The sequence below is a fragment of the Silurus meridionalis genome, chromosome 5 (assembly GCF_014805685.1).
Source record: "Silurus meridionalis isolate SWU-2019-XX chromosome 5, ASM1480568v1, whole genome shotgun sequence".
Classification (NCBI taxonomy): Eukaryota; Metazoa; Chordata; class Actinopteri; order Siluriformes; family Siluridae; genus Silurus; species Silurus meridionalis.
Genome location: NC_060888.1, coordinates 3,462,197 through 3,488,810, shown reverse-complemented (window position 1 = coordinate 3,488,810; position 26,614 = coordinate 3,462,197). Strand labels below are relative to the sequence as shown.

General features: G+C 39.8%; 4 protein-coding genes across 5 annotated transcripts; 2 read left to right on the top strand and 2 right to left on the bottom strand.

The window, feature by feature from the left end:
* Nucleotides 1–1,653: 1,653 nt before the first annotated feature.
* Nucleotides 1,654–3,745, bottom strand: c1qtnf2 (C1q and TNF related 2). The gene is given in 4 exon segments (XM_046849676.1): nucleotides 1,654–2,453; nucleotides 2,456–2,482; nucleotides 3,105–3,370; nucleotides 3,594–3,745. Coding segments are annotated over 4 exon segments (933 nt in total). The 5' UTR covers nucleotides 3,629–3,745; the 3' UTR covers nucleotides 1,654–1,848.
* Nucleotides 3,746–5,272: 1,527 nt separating this feature from the next.
* On the bottom strand, nucleotides 5,273–11,552 carry slu7 (SLU7 homolog, splicing factor). Of its 2 annotated transcripts, none has more exons than XM_046850610.1 (15): nucleotides 11,480–11,552; nucleotides 9,806–9,978; nucleotides 9,528–9,681; nucleotides 9,348–9,428; nucleotides 8,430–8,594; nucleotides 8,251–8,316; nucleotides 7,743–7,874; nucleotides 7,540–7,637; nucleotides 7,329–7,396; nucleotides 6,849–6,988; nucleotides 6,569–6,730; nucleotides 6,341–6,445; nucleotides 6,142–6,210; nucleotides 5,767–5,883; nucleotides 5,273–5,681 (listed from the first exon to the last, which is right to left on the bottom strand). In XM_046850610.1, the coding sequence occupies exons 2-15, from the start codon at nucleotides 9,958–9,960 to the stop codon at nucleotides 5,502–5,504; spliced, it is 1,692 nt and encodes a 563-aa protein (XP_046706566.1). In that variant the 5' UTR covers nucleotides 9,961–9,978; nucleotides 11,480–11,552; the 3' UTR covers nucleotides 5,273–5,501. The 2 variants fall into 2 exon arrangements, with proteins under 2 accessions (XP_046706566.1, XP_046706565.1); XM_046850609.1 differs by having other exon boundaries at nucleotides 11,423–11,525.
* A 3,090-nt stretch (nucleotides 11,553–14,642) lies between these two features.
* On the top strand, nucleotides 14,643–20,076 carry LOC124385592 (mucin-17-like). Its single transcript, XM_046848743.1, has 2 exons — nucleotides 14,643–15,685; nucleotides 16,214–20,076. Exon 2 carries the CDS (start codon nucleotides 16,327–16,329, stop codon nucleotides 20,059–20,061), a length of 3,735 nt encoding a protein of 1,244 aa, XP_046704699.1. The 5' UTR covers nucleotides 14,643–15,685; nucleotides 16,214–16,326; the 3' UTR covers nucleotides 20,062–20,076.
* Nucleotides 20,077–20,091: 15 nt separating this feature from the next.
* si:ch73-43g23.1 (cardiac-enriched FHL2-interacting protein) lies at nucleotides 20,092–25,433 on the top strand. The gene has a single exon (XM_046848742.1). It carries the CDS (start codon nucleotides 20,353–20,355, stop codon nucleotides 24,820–24,822), a length of 4,470 nt encoding a protein of 1,489 aa, XP_046704698.1. The 5' UTR covers nucleotides 20,092–20,352; the 3' UTR covers nucleotides 24,823–25,433.
* Nucleotides 25,434–26,614: the final 1,181 nt, after the last annotated feature.

Sequence of the window (26,614 nt, the reverse complement as noted above, 5' to 3'; positions counted from 1 at the left end):
ATAAATGTACCTCGTTACTGTAATTAACATTTTTTTGCTGACTTTCTAGTTTGACTTAAAGATTAAAGATATAAGCAACTTTTACTCTCTACTCAACAACATATTGATTCAATAGATGTATTATTTACTCCATGATATTTTGACAATTATTACATGTTGCGCCTCTGTTGAAGAGGTCATTAAGGCTCAACACTCCCCTACCTGCATCTGCTGATGAATATTTGGCTTTAATTTATCCAAAAAAACGATTGACTTTAGTTGTATTTGTCAACTGAATACTAATGGTTCTTCTCAAGTTAAGTCAAGAGTCAAGTCAAGAGGCTTTTATTGTCATTTCTACTATACACAGTGGTACACAGTACACAGTAAAAACGAGACAACGTTCCTCCAGAACCCTGGTGCTACACTAAACAACAACATAGAGCTACAACACAACACAGTGCAGACGACAAACAGTACAGACAGACCGTACAGACAGAACAAACAGACAGACAAGACAACACAAGACAACACACATAACACAAGATAGAAGAGATTCTACTTTGTGTCCTGATACTATAATTTTATTCATTAATTAAAGATCCCTTTTTGAAATCTTGCTTTATTACTTTGCCTTTTTTTGACTGACTCGTTTGTTTTATTTCCGGCATGTAGAAGTGGCTGTTGTGTGGATCTTGGTTAGTGTTGAGGTGTACAATTTGAGTATTTTATGAAATAAAACCTCACAAAAAAAAACTTTTGTTTTTCACAAACATGTATCTTGTTGTTGAGGACTACATCTTTAAGCCTACGTTTAATAGGAGTCAAACACTCGAGTACTGTTCAAATCAGATACTCTTTCACTATAGACTTGTTATGGAGTTTTGGCATAAGCAATCAATAAAACTTATTCAAGTATTATTTTCAGGTACACTTTTGAGCTCTGCATTTAAATTTCCTGTATGTATAACAAGGCCAAGTGCTTCACCAAGGCCTGTGTGAAATCCTTCTGGGGTTTGTATAACTCTAATATATCACATATATACTAATATATCACATATACAGATTAATATTGAGGAATATATGTATGTTTCTACAGTTAATTTTGTTCTTCTTTCAGAGTTAAATCAATTTTAGAATTGTTCGCTATGTGTGCACAGTAACATTGTATTAAATGATCATTTCCAGTTTCAAAACTGCTGGAAAAGACAGGAGACCCTTCAGTAGACACCTTTTTCTTCATCATATTTCTCTCTGTAGCTCACAAATCCCATCCCCCATCATCTTCTATCATGTTCTATCATTCATCATCTCCAATCAGCCTGGTTCCTCATCAGTCCCCATTCAATCCCCATCATCAGGTGGTGGGGGTGGTGATATCTCAGTGGTTAAGGCTCTGAGTTTTGATCAAAAGGTCAAGGGCTCAAGCCCTAGTATCGGGAAGTTACCACTCTTGGGGCCCCCAAGCAAGGCCCCTAAGCCTCAGTGCTCCAGGGGTGCTGTATCATGGCTGACACTGTCGGTTAGATGGGGTCTCCCACACTTGCCTCATGGGAGGGTATTTATTTTTACATGCTAGAACATCTGGTATCATGAAATCTTAAATATTTCTTATAAAAGCTGCATAGAACTTGGTGTGAAAATGTGGGGTGAAGAGAAGACAATGAATTCATATAATAACAGAATAATATAATAAGAATAAAACTCTTTTTTTTGTCAAAAAGAACAAACATTTTACATCCCTGAAAACGAAGAATACTTACTTTCTAAAAACATTTGACCTACAATGTTATAAAGAACAATAAGAATTATGGTGAATTTCGAGTGGACCGATTGGAAACGGATTTCTGCTGGCCAGTAAAGTTTTCATCAGGAAGAATCAGAGCCAGCAGCAGAAATATTCCTCTGAGGAATCTGGTCTGCATAGATGAGAAATCCCGTGAACATGCTGTCAGTCCAGAATGGATCAAAGAACAGACCGTTCTGCTCAGAGTAGAAGATCTGAAGCCACACCTGGTCTTCTTTCTGGAGCCGGAGAACAGTGGAGCCTGATGCTACATCGTGGTTCCCCGTGTTGGCATCGAAAGTCTTGATCTTGTACTGGCCGTTGTGGACGAGGCCGATCGCCAGGTGCTTGTTAGCCAGCGTGATGTCGTAGCTGAAGTAGTAGACGCCTGGGACGGCGCAGGTGAACTTGCCGCTGCTGGTGTTGTAATGGCCACCTTCGTTCATCAGGATACGGTCGAAGCGGATGGGTGTGCGCTCCTTGGGATAGCTCTTGCTGATTGTGACTGAAAAGGCTGAGCGTGCTTGCGTGCCGCACTCGCATCCACCGGGGACACCAGCTTCACCCTGATCTCCCGTTTCACCCTTCAGCCCTACAGACCCACGTATACCAGGTGCCCCCTGTGCCCCCTTCAAACCTCTGGGCCCTGCCCTCCCTATAACCCCTTGGCGACCTTTCAGTCCTGGTTTCCAGGGTTCCCTGTGCGACCTGGTTCTCCTGAAATTAAAGACAGTGGAGTTTTCACCATATTTAACTGTTAACAGACGACTATTATACACTATATTGCTAAAAGTTTGCGGACACCTGGCCATAAGATTGGTATGTACTTTTTGAGAATTGCATTCCACATTCAGTCCCCATTTGCTCTTGTAATAACCTTCAGTCTTCTGGGAAGATGTTCCATTATATATTTTGGAGATTTGTGCCCATTCAGACACATTTAGTAAAGTCAGGTACTGATGTAGGTGAGGTGAGGAAGCCTGGGGTGTAGTCAGTGTTGTACAGTTATGCCAAAGGAGCTGGTGATCTTTCACTCCAACCCATGTAAAACAGATCTTCATGGAGCTGGCTTTGTGCACAGGGGCATTGTCATGCTAGAACAGGATTGGATCTCCTAGTTCAAGTAAAGAGCAAATTTCATGCTACTGCATCCAAAGACATCATGTATAATTGTGTGCCTTCAGCTTTGCAATAACAGTTTAGGAAAGAACCACATATGGCTGGGAAAGTCAGGTGTCCCAATACTTTTGTCGATATAGTGCTTGTTAGGTAATAATTAAATAACTGATAAAACGTTACACGATTATGCAGTTCATTTAAACAGAATGTTCTGTGTTACCTTGCTCTCCTTTATCACCCTTGTCCCCATCTGTGCCGTCCTGTCCATCGGGGCCTGGAGAACCCATCTGTCCTGCTTTGCCGCTGGGCCCTGCAGGCCCCGGGCTGCCCGGGGTTCCTGGAGGTCCCGGTAAACTGCACGCAAGCTGGGATGAGTGAATTGTAAAGTTGTGTTGTTTCCTCCCAGTGGTTTTCACAGTTAGGACAAAAGAGAGAGACAGCAGCAGGCAAGCAGCCAGGAAGAGCAGATTCACGGCACAGCTGTGACTGCAAAACATCACCAAGTTTTGTGTTGCAATCTTAACATTACATTATGTGTGCCCTTTTTTTTAAGTGTTCACTAGTTTTCAAATGACTTTCTGCTTTTATCAAGGGTTCATCTTTCTTTTTGGCAAAAAAACACCAAACATGAGCTGCCCCTTCCATTTTGTTTTTGCCAAATGACGCTTTGGACAGTGTGTGTCATGCATGCGCACCTTCAGGAACTCACCGCAGGTCTCGTCCACGTGTGATGCCAGGCCCCATCTGCCCTCAGAGGATTTACGAGAAGGTGAAAAGTCTTCAAAACGGGTTTTGTAGCGTGATAATCCTCGTTCTCCAACACACTACAGCAGCAGCATCCACCCTGCTTTGACACACTCGCTCCAGATGTTTTGGACATGATGTAACAGAGCAGATATGAGGGGGAGGGGACTTTGGAGGTATCATGAAATTCAGATGGTGTTTAGCTAGTGTGACTCCAATATTGAGGTGTTTAGCAATGCTCAGTACAAGCTGGTAGTTTAGTGGTTAAGGCATTACACATTTGATCCAAAGGTCATGAGATCAAATCCCAGCCACGCCTTGTTACCACTTTTGGGTCCCTAAGCAAGGCAAATAACTGCTCAATTGTATGAGTGAGATAAAAACCCCAATTGCAAAAAAGTTGGGACACAGTACAATAAAAACACAATGCCATATTTTGTTCACAAAAAAAAAAAAAATCAAACGTTAAAAACTGAGAATATATACTATTTTAAAGAAAATTATATATTTTTTAAATGTGATGGCTGCAACAGGTCTCAAAAAGTTGTGACAGGAACATGTATTCCTCTGTGTAGCATCATGTATTCTGTCTGTACACATCTGGGAACTGAGGAGACCAGTTGCTGAAGTTTTGGAAGAGGAATGTCCATACGTGTCTGATACAGGATTCTAAGCTGTTCAACAGTTCTGGGTGTTCTTTGTTATGTTTTTAGTTTCATGATGCACCAAATGTTTTCAGATTTTAAAATGTTTATTATACAAACTATGTAGTAGAGTTAAAGAAGAGATCCACTAACATTAAAACTGCTCCCTTTAAACTTTCACTTGAGTAGAAGTATAAAAGTATTTGCCTTTAAATGTACTTAAGTACTGAAAAGTACTGAAATGTAGTGAATTTAATGTAAAAGTCTCCCTAAATACCTCCGTAAAGTAGAGATATGCAAAAAACTACCTAAATACAATAACAAATTACATTTAATTCATTACTGTCCACCGCTTACAGGCAGACCAGTTCAGCACCCGGACTCTTCCACTACGAGATGAAGTATGCAGTTGTATTTTCTAGCTCAAATATGCAAGGTCTTCCCTGAAGGTTTTTCTGGATGGAAGCATTTGTTGCTCTAAAACCTGTACATACCATTCAGCACTGATGGAGACTTTTCACTCCTGTAATATCAGACATGTGGCTTTTTTCATCTGAGCGCTGATAACAAGCCGGTCCCTCTCCTCTTTAGTCCAGAGGACGTGGTGTCCATGGTTTCCAAAAAGAAATACAAATTTTGATTCGTCTGAATACAGAAGTTTTTACCTCAATAAATAAATATTTTTCTCTCCAATGATTGATTGTCTACTTTCATGTGAAAATTGGATTCTCAGTTTCACAATTTTTCAACCCCACTGTTGGTCTTTAATCTTTTAAACACTAGTTCTTAAATAAATAGATAAATTGTAATATGTGGAAAATTGCTGATAAAAATAATCAACTGAGGAACTGATATGAGGAACTAAAACTCACATCAGGCTCCATCGCACTTCATGATTGTTAATTATCATCATCTTACAGTACGTCCCAGGCGATTTTTATTATTATTATTATATTCATCCCTGATACTTCAAACACAAACAATCAAAACCAGAATAAAATAATTTGTATTTGATGTGAATCTTTATATTGTAAAAAAGAGAAAAAAAAAGAAAAGCACATCGAGCTCACACGGTGTGTTTTGCCATACATGTGATACGAACCGCTTTCTGTCACATTCTGATCATCGAGACCGAAATGTTTTAAAATAATACACTGATATGGGAGATGACCGGATTAAACCGGTTTAAACGTGTGAAATAAAAAGCGTCGGAAAACTTAAAGTACGATTTATTGATTAAGGAAGGAGGCCATGGGGTCGTCGGGTCGGGCGCGTTTCATCCGGAAGGCCTCCATCTCCTCCTCGGTGGGTTCGCGGACCTCCTTCAGGCTGTTGTACGGCCGCTTCCTCTCGTCCAGCTGCATCATCTCGGCGACTTGCTTCAGGCGCTGCTCCTCTGCGCTCAGAGCCTGTAACGTGACGAGGCGCGGTCAGAAACGTTGAACGTGATTTTTTACGCTAATAATTACACAATTAGTGTTGCTGAATCTCTACCTTTTTCAACTTTTCTTTCTTTGTGGCTTCGTCTTCCTCGTCGCTGCTCTCTTCGCGTTTCTTCTTGTTCTTTTTCTTGTGCTTCTTCTTCTTCTCTTTCATCTTTTCTTGGTGCAACTAGAAAAACATTGAGATGAAGCCCATAAAAGCTGCTCTGTTTTTGCCTTGTTACATCTGAATCTCTGAAGTTTCCCTATGTGTTTAGTCGCACGATCTCTAGTCGCGCTGTATCGTCATGCAACTGCTGCCTCAAAACGTAACAACCAATCACAACTGTGCAGATCTTTTTTTTGTCAGTCTCCACATGAAAACGTTTTTTGTTTGAATTGGGCAATAATATGGAAACACAAACAATATTCAATACTGTCACAATACCTCCAACAGTGTCTTTGGTGCCTCCTCATTTTCTTCTACATCTTCCTCGAAGGGGACGCACAACGTGTTCTGCGAAGGGGAAAAAAAAATGATTAGCTGCATGCATTCACCGGTTCTGCCGATCCTCCACGTACGCAGAGACGATTCGCTGAAACGGGTCATGTATAAAAAAAAAATTTTTAAAAAAGTGATAACTCACTGCTGTTTTCTTGCCAGCGTCTCCGGTGCAGTAGCTCTGTTTGACCAATGAGTGGCAGCACTTGTATCCCCAGCTGCCATCTTTCCAGTACGAGCCCCAGATGCACTACAAAAAATGAATGATAATAACTTGTTCAAAATTGTAATAACATTACACACACACACACACACACACACACACACACACACACACACACACACACTGTATGGTGAGGTCGGGTGTACTCACGGTGTGGTTATTAATAAGGACGTCCTCTTCGTATTTCGAGCGGGCGATGGCTTTCTCCTGGCCTTTGAGGACGGCTCCGTGTCGAGAGTACTCCACGTAGTCCTCGGTTTGAGCGAGCAGAAGTTCTCGTGGAGGAGCATCGAGATGCTCTTCACCCCCATACTGCAAACCGGATGCAGATAAACAACACTCAAGTACATGGATAGAAGGGGAAAGAAGAAAAAAAACCCCCAAAAAAACGAGAAAACCGAATCGGTGTAAGCTATTGGTTTGGCCATACCTTATCTAGGATGCTTTCTTTCTGCTGGTCTTTGAAGCTTTCCTTTTTGACCTTGAACGATTGATGGAGCAGCTCTAGCTTGGTCGGGTCAGTCTGCAGGTGGACCTCTGTTCCCTTCTCGTACGCCTCCCAGGCAAAGACTGAAAGCAAATACAAATAAGCAAACAAAAATTTGTTTGTGATATATTTGTTTGGCTATTATTTACATTTACGGCATTTGGCAGACGCCCTCATCCACACACCAGAACAGCTATAGAGTTAAGAGCCTTGCTCAGGGGCCCAGAAGTGGTCCAATGCAATATCCACTAAACTACCACCTCCCAAATAAATTGAGATACTTGTACATTTACAGAATTTATCAGACTTACAACTGAGCAGTTGAGGGTTAAGGGCCTTGCTCGAGGGCCCAGCAGTGGCGGCTTGGTAGTGTCGAGATTTGAGGTCATTTACAGGGTGTTACGGCATAGTGAAGGTACTTACGCTGCGTCTGCGCCATGCCGATCGTGTCTCCGCTGTAACGTACGAAGTTGTCTCCGGCGTATCCCACCCTGAAACACACAAAACGCTCGTATGTTCCGACCGAATCGGCGCTCACGCCTCTACATTTACCCAAATAACACGTTTATTACGTTTACTGTGAGAAGTGAATGTACTAAAGCGCTTATTGAATCGTGAGCTGAAAGAAACATACTCGTCTGGGTTCTTGCCGGTGTTGGAGTACGGGTTTTCTCTCATGGCTCGGGTCTTCGGGTCGTAGTACGCCGAGTTTGGGTCCAGGTTTCTCAGGTACTGTTAGATAAATAAATGAACAAAAATTATAACACTATATATATTTATATTTGCTGTGAAATAAATACGCAAAAAAGCCGGTAGTGTGTTAGATGCAGACGTTACCTTAGCTGTGTCCTCTCTGATCCTCAGGTTCCTCACTGTGATTCGTCTCTTGGAGTCAAAGTTCTGCCCGGGCATGTCGATATCGTCTGCGTATTTATCTTCGTCCTCGTCTTCGCTGTTGTGTTCACGCTCCTATGGGAGAGAAGAGAGGAACGAATGATTGTAGGGGGGGGGACATGCAGACACACAGACATAACATTGACATGACACATGACATGACATACGGTCAGTGAAATCATATGCCAGTGGTCTGTTCTGATCTAAATCAATAAAATAAATATTTAAATGAAGCTAAATCAATTAAGACAAAACAAACACAAAGATAGGAATCATATTATAAAGTTGGAGGAATAATTCTAAAAACTAATTACCTTCTGTCTTGGAAACATATATAAATGCAAATCTTTTGTATATTTAAAAAAAATTGGATTTGTAGTATAAAAGTCTCTTTATGATCATGACTTGATTATCCCTCCTCCTCCAGTGTCTCTGAGGTGTAGGTACGTACCCCGTGATCCAGCTTTCCGGTGGCCAGCTCCTCCTGCAACCTCTGGGCTTTTAAAGTACGCTTTGCCTGTGCCACAGAGAAGTACAATGACGTCTCGACTTAATGACATTCGGCAGAAAAAAAAACAACAAATGATTATTTTTTTCCTACAAAATCTATTTGGTGAATATTGGGCGTACCAGGTCGACTTTGGAGTACTCGTCCACAATGCGCATGTGGTCCTCGGGGTCGTAGCCGTTCCAGCGATCTCGCTTCCCGTCGTAATCCAGGTTCAGCTGAATCTGACTGTGCTCGTCCGGGGCGAAACCTGTACCCGAAAACTTGGCTCCAACCTTCCTGGGGCGCTGAGAAAGGAGGAAACGAGAAACACAAGAGCAGAGCGGTCGTCTGAGTGGGGGTGTACAAACTTTTGCACACAATTTGTCATTATAATGATGGGCCTTGTTTATATCTTTTGGTGAAGTTGCGTGCGAATGTTTTATGCAACTTTAGACACCGGATTTTCACCGTATTCGCGAATTGAGATGCCTCATTTGCATATAGCCACGCCTACAGAACTAAGATCATGAATTGAGCACTCAGGGTAAAGACTGAAAGGCAGAACATGAAGTTATTGTGCCACAGTTTCAATTTTAATAACTGAATGACTCCTTTTTTTTATTTGTATTCATTGATGGTATTGTCTTTTTTTCAATCGTGCCAATAATATAAGCATCTGTTTCTTGTGCCAGAGGGAGTGGCCAATGTTTACTAAGGCTACACTAATCTCATTACCTTTTAAAATATCTAAAAAACAAACAAACAAAAAGATAAATCATTCATTTCCAAAAACTTGCTCATCCACAACGCTCTCGATGTACACAGGACGATGTCTTTTGACACACTGACTTATGAAGGTCGGTGCTCCCTGTGACTGTGCATGCACCTTTGTTGCTTTTTCATATAAGAATACGCTCCTCGTCAAAAAACTAATAAAAAAAACAAAGAAAACGATGGGATGATGACGCTAACGGATTCCCAAAGGGTAAAAACAATTTATTTAAAAATCTAACCTAAGTTACGCCTACAGAAATTAAATTTGACAAATTCGACGTTACCTCGAGACAGTCCTTTTTCACGTGAGTCATGGCCCCGCAGTTCTCACACGCCCCTTTCCTGTATTTGGTGCTGACGGATTTCTGCAGGCGACAGATTCTTATTGTAAATCCTCAAAAAAATTTCAAAAAGATTTTAAATTTCAAAAGAACATTTTTTTTTTCAATTTCAAAGCCGCTTACCTCCTGTACACCTCTTTTATACCACTCTCCTATAGTCGAAAACTCGTACTGTTTCTCCTCCTGAGGTCTCTGGTGCTTGAGCGTGGGTCTCTTCGAGGGGTCGATGTACCACGGCACGGAGGAAATATACTGCGGAATGTGAGGGTTGATGTCCCTGCGGAGGACAAAAAAAAGAGACATGACACAAGGACATGGAGACGAATCCCTAAGCTTTAAAACCTCAATAGTGTGTGTGTGTGTGTAATAGCAGGAGCTTGTTCCTCTGCTCGCAGACGTACTTTCCCTCCTCATCGACCTCAGCAGGAGCGTTTCCCAGCTTCCTCTGCTCCTCCAGCTCTTTCTTTTTCCTCCAGTCTTCTCTGGTCATTTTCTTCGGTTCTTCGAGGTCAATGACCCCCTCCTGACCAGAACTGGTCTCGACTTCCTTCGACATGGCTTTCCAACCTCAAATCTGGGATCGGGAATTCCAGAAGCACAGGATTTACACAGAAATTATTAATGTATAAAATCATTTATCCATAATAATCATCATCTGTATAATCTATTATTCTCGCCACAAATTGCAACTACCATACAGCGTTTATGGAAAGTACGGAAGTCCTAAGAGGCCGTGCAATTTATATTTATATTTTGATTTCTTGTTTCCTATAATCGGTACTTAATTTTTTTGTGTATTCGCCATAAGAGTATGTTCTACATGCATCATTATGGATGATCACATTCGCTTTTACTTCGATCAGGGACTCAAACTGAAGCAGCTCTGTGCCGCAAACCATTTAAACAAGTATCTTTCGCGTGCATCATTCGGTAGCCATCCAAACTTCCAGGTCCCTCAAACTGACTGGCAAGAATTTGACTACATGTTCAGACCTGACAGCCTCCTTCAGACACTTAAACTGATCAGGCAGAACATTATAACATTATAACTTTATGACCTGTGAAGTGAATAACTCTGGTTTATTCTTCATCATGGCACCTGTTAGTGGGTGGATTTATTTATTAGGCAGCAAGTGAACATTTTGCCATCAGAGTTGATGTTAGAAGCAGGAAAAATGGGCGAGCGTAAGGATTTGAGCGAGTTTGACAAATTGTGACGTCTAGACGTCTGGGATCAAAAGTGCTCCAAGGAAGGAACGAGGATCATTGTTGTACGTGAGAAGCAAAGGCTGGTCAGTGTGGTACAATCCAACAGATGAGCTCCTGTAGCTCAAACTGCTTACGAAGTTCAGAACTGTTTTGAGGGGACCAACACAATATTAGGCAGGTGATCATAATGTTATGGCTGATCTGTGTGTGTGGAAGTTGTTAATCAGTGAAGAACACGAAACTATTTAGCCTCTAAAACTCTAATACACAGAAAACAGCTTATTGTATATCGGGGTCACGAGAAAACAAGAAAGAAAGAAAATATTAAAAATAGCGTCTTAAGACTTTTGGAGGAAGGAGTCTCCTGTTTTAGGGTCTGGTTTGAAGTGCAAGAAACTGGATTAAAAACTTTGCACATTTACTAATAAATTAATTGTTAGAATCAACAAATTTTTGAATCTTTACTTTCTAAAAAAACAGGAAAAGAAAAACTTCATGAGGTGCTGTGGTGAGAAAATCCCCCCTCTACCCTACCACACTGAGGGTATAACCAAGATTTATTAAATATACACTTTACGCTTGTACTCAATATATAATGATGTAAAATACAACAAACTTCGACTTTATATAAAAAATTAATTGCAATCTAGTAAACTTATTTTAAACAGCATTATATAAAGGTTACAGTTTTCTGGCTAGTCAGAATTCTTGCTAACATTAAAAACGCCGCAAAAAAACAAATCCTTTTCCAGAAAACATTAAACAATCACATTTTTATAAAAATACTTATTCTCTAATCACATATTTACCTGCAATTTCGGTGACTGGATTAATAAAATCCTGTGTTTAATATTTATCTAACTTACCAGTACTGCTAACGATTTGTTTACAGGCAGAAACCGGAACCGGAAATACACTTTAGAAAATAAAAGTGATGACGCCGTCATTGTATAATACAGGTCCAAGCAGCGAAATGCAATTATAATACATATAGAGTATAATATAGTATAAAACATAGCATATATCTATAATATTGTAATTATAGTATAATAAATACCATACTTATAATAGATGAATAATAAATAAATATGGTATATCAATTGCAGAATACAGCAAACAATGACGATGGCTAGATATATTGCCTTTAATGTTATAATAATAATAATAATGATAATAATAATAATAATAATAAAATTATTATTGTTTTTATTATATTCTTATGCTAATTTATTATTGTTTTATTAATCATTATTCACCTTTTTAATGTCAATATCATTTTCAATCGAAATTACACACTATTTGCATTCTAATTGATGTTACATTCGAGTATTTATAATTTTTATTATTGTTGTATTATACTCATTTATTATTGTACTATTTATTAATAATTATTTACCGTTTTATTGTCTATATCATTTAGCAATTGATATTACACACTATTTCTATACTATTTTTTAATGTATTATTATTATTACTATACAATTTGCTGTTATTAATCTATTATTGTTATACTGGAATATTAGGGTATTATTCACTACACACTATTTTATTGTTAATGTATATATTCTGCAATTGATGTTCCACATCTATTTATTATTATTATTATTATTATTATAGTATTTTATATACTATACTTACAGTATTATACATACATGCTTTATGCTGTACTATAATCATACAATATATACTCTGTCATTAATAATCTAGTATTATGCTATTATATTATTGTACTATTCATTACTTTTTTTACTGCATTTATTTCATTCTTTATTATTATTATTAATTATTTAATTTACTGCTATAAAAATACAGAAAGGAGCCTGTCAGGGTGATCTGTATTTGCCGGTTTGTTTACTCTTCTCACTGGTAAATTATTACCTAAAATGCACATTTCTATTTTTCCCAGTATTTCAAAGGGAACAAGGGATGTTCTGACCTCAAGCACAAGTAAAGCTAAAAGTCAAGTCAAGTCAAGTAGGCTTTATTGTCATTCCAATCATATACAGTGCAGTACACAGTCAAACGAAACACCGGTTCCCCAGGAGCACAAACCTACAGAGAACTATAAACTAACAACACAAAGTGCACATGTGCAAAATTCAGTGCAAAAAAAAAAAACAACAACCCCGAAATACAACATAAGAGAAGGAGACAATATACAAAAAAATGAATTTACTGTCAATTTAATTCTACTACATGCAGGGCATCTCCACAATTCTTAACCCAAAATAAAAAAGTACAGAAATTGGACACTAGGTGGCGTTATACAAGTACGCATTAAAAGTAAATCGTTTAATCAAGGTTACGTTTTCTGTGCATGCACAGCATTTCTGGTATATGCATGAATTTCCTCCTGGATCTCCAGTTCTTTGTGTGTTCAGGAAGTGATTCATCAAATTCATGTCTCAAATGATTCATCCAGGGTGTGTGTCCCCAACTGTGAAAAAAACAAAAACAGGGAATTTCAGGCTAGGCTTCAAATCCTAAGTGATGAAAATGAATAGATGTATTTTTATTTTGTATTTTTAGTCATCTTCTGAAACTTTGCAAACACAAAAACATTTGCAAAAAGTTCTTTACTTGTTGGAGATTTCTTTCTTGTGATCCAGTTCATCCCAGAGCAGTTCTGTAGGATTCAGGTGCATTGACTGAGCAGGCCGTTCCATTATAGATATCACTCTAGACGACTGTTTGCTCTCTAAATAACGCTTACAGAGCTCAGACGTACGCTTTGTAATAGTCCAGACGGCGCTGAAGTATGGAATGGTAGCTCCAAAACAACCAGAAACAACAAGAGCATAAGTAAAAATGAACATTGATACGTTTTCTGGTATCTGGAATTTTTATAAACAATACAGAAAATGCATCCTCGTTTCATCTTATTATAAACAGACCAGCATTCTGGATAAGTACTTCATTAAAATGTCAGTAACTAAATTATATTACAGTCATACACTAGCTGATATGTGTGAATGGTAGTTAAAGTGTAATTTATTAACACGCTTTTCTTTTTTTTTTTTTTATCTCTAGGGACCTGTCCAAAATAGAGTTTTAGAATAGACATGAACCCAGCCTCATGTTTCTGTCTCGGGGATTTCCTGGTTTCGTCTTTATCCTTTTCACTCTATACAGCCTTTAAATTCGACCAATATAGTAGGTTTAATGAGTCAAAGATCATATTTATTTTAAAGTTTTACCTTTGAGATACAATAACACTTATAGAAAGCAAACACTGAAAATCAGGAAAACACTGAGCCTTTCCTAATTAAAGTGAAATTCATACAACTTGGGAAACTTCCACATCTTTCCTGCCCTCCTGCTCTAAAACCTAATAGCTAGCTTGTTATGTTAATGCTAGTAAACTAGCTCACAATTTGGTAGGACCTCGGGCTACTTGAATCTGAAGTACACCGTCTCAGTAATTTATGATTCAAATTCATAGAAAATTCATAGAAATTATATTCATAGAAATTATAATGTAGAAGTTAATATTTTGTTCAGTTTCATTAGATAAATTAGAGCTCCAGCTAGATTAGCCTACAGGATCTGTGGCTAAAAGATTCAAAACACCAATGTATAAAAGTCTGCCTTTATCTACAATAGGGGTTCAAATTCCCCTAATCAGAAGCACATATATTTGGGTGGAGGGTCAACAGATTTGTTAAGTTGCTCATCAGATTTATTTTTGAGCTTTTGTTCAATGCAATAGTTTGGGATTTGAGTCATAACCATATGCTGCATTTTACAAGTGCTGCACATTCCTCCCCGCTACACTGCTGCGATCGTGAGGTTAGAAGGCATGAGGGAAAAACCCAAATTTATTACAGATCTCCAAATGGTGTACTACTTATACTACATATAACCCTAAAACTACTAGCACTGCACAGATAATATACTTTCCAATATATCATTTGTGCTCAAAGTAAAAATGTAGCTTAAAAACGGATGTTGTGAGGTTAATGCTTTCACTCCGAGGAATTTCGCTAATAACAAATTTAGATTTTATCGTTTTATTTCTTTTTTTTTTCAAAACTGATACACGCTCAAATGCTCAATGCTAATCCTGTAATAATCGTGTTTTCATTTTGCAATCGTAAACTACACGGAATCTGTGGGAGCTAAAAAAAAAAAAAAAAAAAAAACGCATGTGAATGATGGTAGAGTAAGAAAATAATCTTTCCTATAAATCCTAATCTTTGAATCCTAAATGTCATCCACCCAAAGTATTCAGGAGCACTGCAGTTTCCTGGAGAACGCTAATTGTGAGGTCGCATCTAAGCCGTTTTAGCAGCTAGCGGCATGTGTTTACGCGGCATGTGTAAACTTTGAGGGCGTACTAAATATAACATAAGATCAACTTCTGCACCGAAGCTCCTAATCCATTTTGTATTTACATTTACATCTTATTTCCATTTCCTGTAAAGATAGCGAACAATCGTGATGGGATGACTAGCGTTGATATTCACTACGGTGTATGAAACTGAGCAGGCTGCCGTTTTGCTTGATCTGGAATACATTTTGGTTGAAAATAATTCAGGTTAAAATAGGATTCGGATATGGGTCAGGTGTACAGATAGGATTAAAATCCGTCTCAGAATCATGGATCAAAATGTAAATACAGCCTTTGTACCACTACCAAATAGGTGCTTTTCTGCATTGAGCTATAATTAGTGAGGCCCTGTGACTGCTAGCCGTTAGTGTCAGATTGCAGTTTGCTGTATCTGGACTGGTGTAGCACCTGCTGCTAGCTGTAACACTCTCTTAAGCTTAGCACAAGGGTACAGGGATACTGTACATCTAATATGTTTTTTTTGTTTTAAAGCATCACGGCTAGTGCTAGTTTTTGTACATAATTTCTAATAAAAAAATTAAGATTCCTCTGGCGTCAGGTTTACGCCGGAGCTCCGTGGAAGCGAAAGGTTTCGGGTGGATATTCCAGTTTCCAGTTTTATGGTGATGGTCGAGGGGGCTGGACTTATCCCAGTGCTGAGTGACCTGACTGGATGAAAGCACAATCACTGAAGCACAGAGAAACTCATACACCCCGTTGGACCTTCATCTTCAGCTCTGCGGTACAGTACATGTCTTCTGTGTGTTCTATTGATTTGAGCAGCCATTCAAAATGGCGTGATATGGTGTAGCACTAAACTGCAAGTACGTATCGAACAATGATTTTAAATGAGGTGACAGATACGAATTGTTCTGAATCCGCTGGGTTTTTCCACGTAGTCTACTTTGTGCATTGGGAATCATTGCATGATCAATCAGTTTAAAACTTGCTAATTTAGCCATTGTTGCTGAGAACGTACTGTACACCTGAATGAAAAACCAAATCAGAATAAAATTCCCAGTAGTTTCTCCGTAAAACGCTTGAATTTCTGTGCGCGGATATTAAAAAGTAAAATGTTTGCAAATATATGATCTCTTTTATGAAATCAATGATCTCTCTTCTAATAATAGAGAGCTAGCATATTTGTAGACTTCATAGCATAATAGAAATGCACTAAAAAAAGAAGCATCCACAATGTATTTTTAGCAAAGCAATATTTAAAATATCTCTGCCTCATCTTTGTCTGTACGTTTGCTTTTGATCTTTCCAGCTCCAAAACCTGTTGGTGTTTGGATGCTGAACATGGAACGATGCCGAGTTTCTGAAACACAAAGGCAGTCCAACGGCAGTTAAGAAACAGTCCCCTATGCTTGGAGCTGAACAATGGAAAGCTGGGTTCTTGATGGAGACAGCTACTCCTTCCTGCGCAGTGCTCCACGTAACATCAACCTGCAGCACCTGGATGGGCCCAATCGTGTGGAGATCTTTGACATCACTAATATCCCCAGCCATCGTAGTGCGATATCTGAAACGACTTGCCTTTGTGACATTTTTGGGGATGATTGTGAGTCTCCGTCTCTCCCGAGCAGCCCGGCTGCTGCCTCTTCACTAAAAAAGGTTGCGGATGAACAGTGCGAAGATCTCAACGATTCATCAGGTTCTTACCATACAGCTAACGGTTCGGAGAATCTGAGTGACGGGAGTGACGCGTTTGAGGATTCGAAAGACACAAAAGATTCAATTTTATCTGAGACTGGAAAATCAAACACACAAGCATGTGATTTAACACTGCCAAATGAAGAAAGGGAAGATTCCTCCACTTCAAATGGCTCATTCAAGCCAGAAGGAAACTGGCAAGAATCTCAATTGTCGCAGGACACTGGCTTAGAGCGAGTTGAAAATTCTTCTGACCAGCAGCTAGTAACGTCAACGTCTGAATTTAGAGACACTAAAATTAGAGTAACTGGTTCCACACAAGAGATAATCTCTGCTGACCTCTTATCTGAAATCAAGGGTATTAGAGACCACACTACCTCGACTGAGCATAGGGAAACCGATTCACTGGACTCTTCACTTGCAAATAGGGATATACAGAGGAACAATACCACATCTGAGGTGAGGGAAAATGATTCACCACAAGAGAATAAAGATTCTTTAAAAAGCTTGGCATCTGAGGATACTCCTGAGGAGAATAATGATCTCAGCTGCTCTGGAGAGGAAGAAGAACAAATCTCTTTTCCCGACATTTTACTTACAGAAAACAACCCGACATTAAAAAGCGACTTTTCTTTGTCTCTGACCAACTATTCAAATGATGGCCTTGACTTTACTTCTCTTCAGAAGACTGATCTTTCTGCAAAAGATGAAACGCATGATCTGAGAGGAATGTCGGCGCCACTAGAACATGACAAAGTACCAAATAAATCAACATGTGTAGGTACATTTCTGTGTGATGATAAAGCAGGAATGTCAGACTTGAAAGACTCAAACACTTTATCTCCACCTACTTATGTGGAGGATAACTCTGGAACAGATGAAGCATCTATGCCTCAACACTTCACTATTTCTTCTGAAACAACAGAAACAGTACTCTTTGATGAACAGAGAAGCCTGACACCTTTTTCAGTCCCAACAGAAAAACTAACATCATGTGTGATCAGTGAGTCATGCTCCCCCTCTGGTTCTTCAGTAGATGTGGACTACTCAGAGCCACCAATAATAATACACTCACCTGTGGGTTTCAGTCTTTGCCCTTCACCAGAACCCAAGAAGACTTGTTTAGCTGGACCAGAAGATTTTGAGTTCACACCTGACAGTCCAGAAAGCGAATACAGACTTACACCTACAGATGGAGGTTCTGTTTCATCGTTCGATTCCAAACTATGTCCTACACCTGAGTCAAGGAGTGTTATGTCTACACCAGAGAACAATCCAAATGCCTTTATATATGAATTGAGTCCTGCGGCTTCTTCGGCTGAACTGAGATCTGCAAGCTGTTCTCCTGAAATCAAAATAACCACATATAGCTCCCAGAATCAACAGTCACTTCAGATTGAGAACAATGACTTTCCATCCCAAAATGAAGTTCTAGCACAAAACCATGATTTAGAGGAAATAATTCATGCAGAAGGTTTTATGCCAACTACACTTCCTGGGAAGGAATTTGCAGATAGGACTGTTTCAACTATCTACAACCTTTCATCAGCACATGGAGAAATATATAGTTTATCAACAACTTTACCAAGAGATACCGAGTCTCCTGATCTCAAAGGAACAAGATATGCCAAGAGCCCTATGTCAATTATGCTTCCGACAAACAAGATTATCTCCTCTAACGTTTCAATGGACAAGTGCACAATTGTTCCACATTCAGCCGAAAAAGCTACAGTGTCTCCTGATGTACATGAAATAAGATTTGTTGAAAATTCCATCTCAACAATACAAATTCCTGCAAATGAAACAACAAACATGGCCACCTCACCAGTCTCCAACCTTTCATCAACAGAAGAAGGCATAACCAGATCACCATTCACTTTAGGTATATCAGGAGACACATCATCTCCTGATGTATTCAGAGCAAAATCCACTGAAAACTCTATACCAAATACACTTTTCACAAAGGATAATGAAAATATGTTCAGCTCTCCCATTTTAGACTCTTTATCAACAGAGGGAGGAATTTCAAGACCCTCAAATGGAAGTGCACCAAGAGACACAGGATCTCCTGATAGAATTGTATGTGTGGAAAATCCTGCATCGACTACACTTCTCACAAATGAGCCCACATTTTTGGCTATCTCACCACTTTCCACCCCTTTCCAATGTCCAACAGCATCAAATGTAAGTATACCAGAAGATACAATGTCCCCTGATGTTGAAGCAACAACTGTTCAAAACTCCATGTCAACTATTCTTCCCATAAACGAGATTGAAAATGTGGTCATCACACCAATTACACACCTCTCATCAACAGAAGGAGGTATATCTAGATCACCATCAACTTTAACAAGTTTAACAAGAGATGCTAAATCCCCTGATATAGCACCAACAAACTATTTGGAAAGTCCTCTGAAACCCATAGTTTTTACAAAAAATACTACAAACAAGATTTCTTCAACAAAGGGAGGGATATCTAGACCCTCACCAAGTCCTGGTGTGCCAAGAAATACAGTATCCCCTGGTATAGATGAAATAAGGTGTGAGGAAATTCATATATTAACAACAGACCTAACAAATATGGACAACTCACCCATCAACCTTTCAGTAATAGAAGGCATACCTAAATCTTCAGGTGATTCGTGTATACATAGAGATACCATGTGTCTTGATATAGAAAAAACAACATACATGGATGGATCCAATGAGATTTGGACAAACGAGATGACAAATAGGCCAAATTCAGCCATCTCCACTGAAGGATGCATATCGAGATCACTATCACCATCAAGCATATCAAAAACTACAGTGTTTACTGCTGCAGATGGGTTGCGATCTATAGAAAGTCCTATATCAACCATACTTCCTGAAAACAAGGCTCCAAATATAGAAATGTCACTAACTGATGGAGGTCTACCTAACCCTGCATTTATTAAACCAAGAGATACCATGTTCCCTGATTTAGAAAAATCAGGATACGGTGAGAGATCAGAAGAGATTCTCACACAGGAGATTGCAAATGATGCCATTTCAAACATCTCAAACTTTTCATCAACAGAAGGAAGCAAATCTAGATTGTCACCAACTTCAAATGTACCAAGAGATACTTTGTGTCCTGAAGGAATTAGATGTGTACAAAGCTCTACGACAACCATACTTCCCGCAAACATCTCCCCTGTTTATAATTATTCCTTAACAGAGGAAGGCATATCTAGACAACCAGCAAATTTGTATACACCAAATAGAGATTCTACATCTGCTGATTATGAAGGAACAACATACAATGAAGGATCGAATTGTATTCCTATAAATGAGATAAAAAATATGTCTTCATCCATCTCTAAACCCATACCACCCTCAGTTATAACGACAGATTGGCTGTCTTCACTTACAGCGATATATCAAGGAAAACCTAACACATTTTATCAGCACCAGAACCGTGCATGCCTTTGGGATACATAGATAATCACCTCTTATTCAGTAAGAAGGTCGATAGTCCATTAATGGTACTGCCCGATGTAGGTCAAAAAGATGATACTGGCTGCAAAATGTCACTTAAAAACGGTAAACTACCTCAGGAAAATTGCACAATCATCACTTCATTACCTCATAGCCAAACTGAGAAAATAAATGATTTGTCCCCTGAACCAACTGCTCCCAAATTGTCTGTAAAACAAATCAAAGCAAATTGGGAAAAGATGAACGAACATTTTAAATTCTTTGAATCCGTGGCAAAAATCTAAAAAGACTTCAATGGTGCCTGTTGCAAAGGACAGTAATGACAGTGGAAATGTTTCAGAAAGAGAATTAGTAGGTAGTGCCAAAGCTTTTGGGCCGATTGGTATGAGACCCGGGGAAATCCCTGGTGTTCTACATAGTAACAATCATAGCATGTATGAAGGACAGTCATGCAGAAACAAGGGGTGGAGCGGGAAAAGGGTGATACAGGAGGAGCATGCATTAGAAAAAGGGGTGGGGAATTTAGCAGAGGGTAGTTACAGAGGGGAACAGGTTGACCTGTCATTCAGTACCAGGAATAGAAAAGGGCCTGCGAACCACAGCCCTGCTCCCTCAAGCCGAGACCCAAAGTCTGGAATTCCACCTCGCTATTTTGAGTCTCCCCTGGCAACTCAGGAGCAACAGAGTCTTCTCAGAGCACAGAACTTACAAAAAGAGAACAACAACAGTGCCAGGAGGGTCCGATCGTCTTCTCAAGGCAATTATCGTGGTGCTCGTTATCTTTCTTTAGAATCTACTAGCGAGACTTCCAATATGGGAAGCGAATTCGATGCCGCAGACACAGAGGTGAAGTGGTTCGCGGACCAGGCCTTCAGGGGCCTATCTAGCCCTCAGGTGGATTACTTGGATGTTTACAGTTCAAGCCGTGAGTCATCGACGAATGTTTCGCAGCCTTCTACAGTGGACAGTCCAGGTTCTGCTACATGGATTTCCTATGCAGATTTGCATGACTCATTACATGAAAATGACAATGCTTTATGTCATACTGCTGCTTTTTTACCCAGTGGTACACTCAACCCAGCAAAATGTTTCGACATGGGTAGTTTTGAATGTGTGGACGTAGCAGTGGAGAGCAAGGAGGAAACCAAGAGAGGAAAAAAGACGGTACCAAAAAGACAGATCCAGTTTAAGCGACGAAACATTGATGAGAGTGGAGTAAAAGCTATGGATTCATTGTCCACAGAGACCTGTGCAAGGGAGACATTTGTTCGTCAACATAGCACCCCAGCATCCATGCAGGAAGATCTGGCTAAAGGCAACCATGAAATTCAAACTGGTAAGAAGATGCTCCAGAAGTCTGCTTCGTTAGATGAATGTTCACCCAAGAGTAAAATTGCTTCCACTGTTATCAAGAGTGTTCTTTCTAAGAAGATGGACACGGCTACAAATGAATCTTTAAAAAGTGAACCATGTGAGGATAAAAAGAAATACAATGAAACACTTTCTGTCATGGAACTGAGTAATGCAGAAAGGCCAAGTTCCAGAGTTCCCTCTGAGTACAGTTTGTCTTCTGAGGACTTTGCAGGCAATGAGGAAAGAAGCCCTCATCCTTCTAGGAGAAAGTATTGGCCTCCCAAAGTTCCTCCCAAGCCATTCTTCAAACCTAACAGTATACCTTCTAACAACAACCCTGCAGGTGTTGTATTTCAGGATATACCATTTGTAAATGATCAGATAAAACCCATAATGGTTGATGCCATCAAAAGCAAAATATCCAAGCAGCAAGGAAGTACTGAAAAGGAGGCAAGTAAGTTGGGAGAAACATTTAGCAGTGAATCAGGAAGTGCTAGTAACCGAGCACCAAACTGTACTGCAGTTTGTGTTGCAAGTACACTGAGCAGTGTTAACAACCACCGCATGACACCAGAAACCTGTAAACAACAGGAGAGCAGCAACAGTATGTTCTTGTCAAAAACCCCTGAAATCACTCTCAAGCCTTGTGCCATCAAAGATAAAAATAAGTCTTCCACAAAGGCATTTGTTTGTCCTGAACCGCAAACATCCAAAGACACCTTATGTGAACCTCAGTTAGAGGAAACAATTAAAGAGCAAATGAGTTTCAAACCAGGGCTTGAGTCAGAAAACGAAGAGGATATTGAAAAAAGCAAGGCAAAATCTGTTATACATAAAGTAAGGGATGTCAGGAAACTAGTCAAGAACACCTACAACCTGTCCTTTAAAGCATCGAATACTACTCATGTGGAGGATGTGCAGGAAAAAATGCAGCCAGAAAATCCTCATCCATTGCAAATTGAATGCAAAGCTATCAGCTGGAAAGACAAGACATCATCTTGCAGTAAGTCAACCACCCAACAAGATGTAGAAGAAATGTCTAACAAATCAAAGCATTCACAAATGGATTCACCACAAGAAAATGATGTCTGTATTACAAAAATAACAGCCGAAACTTCCTTGCCAAATGTTCAATATTCTGACATGGACTTTTTGGATAAATGCAGCAAAGTATCAAAATCTGGCAACAGTGAACGGCCGGCACAACTAGAAACGCCTCCAAGACCATCAAGTAAGGAGATATCAACATTAGTTTTTCTGCAAGATAGCACACCCAAGTCTACGCAGAAGCCAACAATTCCTGCCTCCCCTAGTGCAAAGATTGCCAACAATAGCCATTCTGTGTCAATGTTACGGAAAGAAAAGGGGATGCAAGCCGACATTGGGGTGTGTGACGTCCTGAGTGAAGGAGCAGGTGCTAAACCTAAGCATATCAACAGGCTAGAGGTCCCCTTGCAGACCTATGCATCAGGGGAAACCTCAAGTGAACTGCAGAAAGGAGAAAAAGAAGTTGTTGATTCTTCTCCTGAACAGAAGACATCCCTAAACAATGGTCTACAGACGAGTAGAGGGATCTTGCAGGTTAGGAGTTCTCCAAAGCCAAAGGAAGTGAAAATTCTTCCTACTGGAAAAGCAGGTGTCAACCAAAGCCAACCTGCAAACGAACAAGAGGTTACATTTGCCACTGAAAGCAAGGCAGAGGTAAGAACAATTTCCAACAAAGCAAAAGTTCACGCAATGGCAATTACAACATCTAAAGAGATTGAGTTACCTATTCAAGTGAGGTCAATATCCAGTGACAGGCCAAAGCCATCTGTGTTGCCAAAACCAAACTACAAACAGCCATTTGCAGAAATTAGATCAACATCAGCAGATATCACACCAACGTCTTTTTTAAAGGAGCAAACAAATTTAAAGAGTGATGTTAAAATAATCGAGACATCAGCAACAGTGATACACAATGAGCCGTCCGACAACACTGCCTCGAGCCATACCAAAACTTTAGCTGTGTCTGCTGTATCCAGCCACAAACCTCAAACTACCCCACTTACAACAATGTCAAGTTCTGTGCAGAAATCAACAGCTTCTACAAGTAGGCAAGAGGTATCTATCACTTCGATACAAAACTCCAGCAACCAGCAACAGGAAAACAATCAAGAACAAATGATACCTGCATCTCTTTATCAAACCTCACCAGTAGTTTCACAAACCGATACCAACATGCAGCATGCAATAAGAACGTCAACTAACGATGATTTTCGTTTCCCTACATCGGACGATCCACCCAGCTATGATGAACGTGAAAGTTTCAGCCCCTTGCACGTTTCCGATTTGCCCCCAAGGAGGCAGAACAGATATCATCCCACCACCAAACATTCTGTTTGCTCATGTACATCTTGTGCCCAGCCTCAGTTTGGCCATCCCTACCATAGCTCCCAAAACCAGACACCCCCAATTCCTCATTCACCAGGCCAGGTGATTTCATACCCAGGTGCACCACCACAGGCGCAGGTTCGTCCTCATAAGTGCCGGCCAGATGGCCAACCCTTAAATTATACATCTGTATCACCAAAAACTGCAGTACAACAGTCTCCGGCCATGGTTCAGCCAATGCACCACTCTCATACTTGCCCTGCGCCAGGCATACAACTCTATGGTAATGAGCAACAGCAATCTTCTACTCAGCACATGGAAAGACGTTCAGGTAATCAACGTTCACCACAAGCTCCAAGCGGTGCAACGTATCGGGAGCACAGTCGTTCACCCAGTATCGCTGCACTGGACACTAGATCCCACTTTTTTAATCCACAAGAACTACCACCAGCTTTTGGTAATGAATATGGAAGTGATGGTTCTGGGAATGGAGGCATGTTGTACCCCGAAAATGCAAGTGGGCTCGGGTATGGCCAAGGCCCCCGTCGTGTTCTTCTTGATCCTGAAACTGGGAAATACTTCTACATTGAAGTGCCAATGCAGCCATTGAGAAAAATGCTGTTCGATCCAGAAATCGGCCAATATGTAGAAGTTCTAATACCACAACAGGCTATGTCCAATTCTAGCATGTATCCTCCAACTTCAGCTCCATACCAGGGTCCATACCATGGTCAAGGGCTATATGCATCCCAGTACCTTCCTTATTCGATGCCACCCCATCCTCAGTCTGCCCAGCAACCGCGACATCCAGAGCCCTCCGTCCCGACATCGCTCCATCAAAACACCATGGGATATGGAAGCTCAGCAAGCCAGGCGCCAAAATCAGATGTAAAAGGACATCCATCGTTGGATCAGAGCTATTTAGAGAGCATGTATTACATTCCGACTGGGATAAATGCAAGCCCAAATTCTACACCTTCAGACTGCTACCACAAACCAGCAACAAATATGCCTGCTGCTGGTGGCAGGAGGGCATGAAATAGCTCTAGATTTTGCATTTGTAGTGTGTGGTGCTATGCAAGCTTCTACACTACAGTTTCCAGGAGCTTGTGACAGATTACACCCAGTAAAACTATTTCAAAGTACTGTAATACAGTGTAGGCTGTTCTTCCTTTGTTTCTAGCACCAAAATCCTCCTTAATCTACAAATAAATTGTTGCCCAGCTGTGGAAAACATTTTCAATATACACCTTTACAGCGCTGCAGTGGGTTGTTTGAAGAGCTAATGCTAAAATGAAGCCCATTTACAAATCTAGTCATCAGTCCATTTGCCAGAGCTGGTGACCAAAGTACTTTGATGTGTATGTTTTGCTTCTTAACTCAAAAATACATTTGTCTCAAGCCAATATCATGTCTATTTGCATTTCACTGAACTGTTAGCCCACAACACATTTTACTGACCAGAAGGAATTGAGCAGTAATGACTCGATTTACACAGATTTCAGACAAAGAAGCTTAAGGTGTCGTCTAAATCTCAATGTGTAGATATCAAATTCAGATTTTAACACAATTCACTGTAAATGACTGGTTTTCTAATGATTAAAAAAAAATTATCACACACTTTTACCAAATTAAAGGTATTTGTTCACCACTGCAATTTATGCATTCTGTCTTTTCTTTATGACCGCTTTGAGTTTATTAACCTTCAAGTAATTTGTCAGATAATTTGGTATATGAATTTGTCTAGTGACCTAGAAAATTCAGTGCATTCAAACTATTCAAATGGATGGAAACTTGATTAACAAATAATTGAACACAAAGTGTAGCTTGATTGATAGTACTACATTTCAATCCATCCATCCAAATGGATTGTTTTTGTGCTCAATATAGAAATCATACAGTATAAATGTATTACATTATTAATTTATTATTTTAGACTTTTAAACGAAACAAGTGCATTTTCAAGCATATGTTGAGAGGTAGTATTTTAGAAGAATATCCTTAATTTGTCACATATACATTAAAGGAAAATTATTTTCTTCATATATCCTAACTTGTTCGGAAGCTGGGGTCAGCCATGGCACAGCACTCCTGGAGGGCAGACAGTTAAGGGCCCAAGAATGGCAGCTCGGCAATACCAGGACTTGAACCACCAACCTTTTGACCAGTAACCCCGTACCTTACCCACTAAGCTACTTCACTCCCAAATTCCCGAACCCGAATGCCATGATTTCAAATCCCACTCAAAAAATGCTGACACTCATTGGCCCCTGAGTGAGTCCCTTAACTCCATAGTTGCATGAATAAGATAAGATGCTTTGGAGAAGGGCATCTGCTGCATGTCGTAAATGTATTACTCAGGAAGTCATTGGTAGACCCATACTACCACCTGGTGGTGGCTGATCTATAAATATGATAAAGATTATTTTAGTATTATTTGATGTAATAAGTACAATAAGCATAAATAGCTATAAATTTTACATTTTAATATGATAAAAAAAAAAATGGTATGGAGGAAGCGCTTACTTTGTGGTGAATCAATCGATAACTTTAGAGGCACACTTGTAGGGAGTGGCCCATTCACATTTTCGGCATTTAGCAGACACCCTTGTCCAGATCGACATACAAAAATGTATATGTGACAAATATGTGGCCTTAGTAGAACTAAGTACATGCTCTTAAACAAGTATGTGTAAGCAGGTACGCCTCTGATTACACTGCTGGATAAATGAAATGTGATTTAAAGAAACAGCTTTTTTAAATTAGTCCTCATACTAATAGTGAATTTTTTTTTTTCTGACCAGTCGAGCACCAACGGAATTAACTTCTT

What these genes read in the sequence shown, in the direction of transcription:
- slu7 (XM_046850610.1), bottom strand. Translation starts at nt 9,960, where the DNA reads ATGTCGAAGGAAGTCGAGACCAGTTCTGGTCAGGAGGGGGTCATTGAC. An exon ending in TGAAAAAGGACTGTCTCGAG is followed by an intron (nt 8,595 to 9,347) that starts GTAACGTCGAAT and finishes CTCCTTTCTCAG; the next exon opens with CGCCCCAGGAAGGTTGGAGC. An exon ending in TCCTTATTAATAACCACACC is followed by an intron (nt 6,446 to 6,568) that starts GTGAGTACACCC and finishes CATTTTTTGTAG; the next exon opens with TGCATCTGGGGCTCGTACTG.
- LOC124385592 (XM_046848743.1), top strand. Translation starts at nt 16,327, where the DNA reads ATGGAAAGCTGGGTTCTTGATGGAGACAGCTACTCCTTCCTGCGCAGT.
- si:ch73-43g23.1 (XM_046848742.1), top strand. Translation starts at nt 20,353, where the DNA reads ATGGTGCCTGTTGCAAAGGACAGTAATGACAGTGGAAATGTTTCAGAA.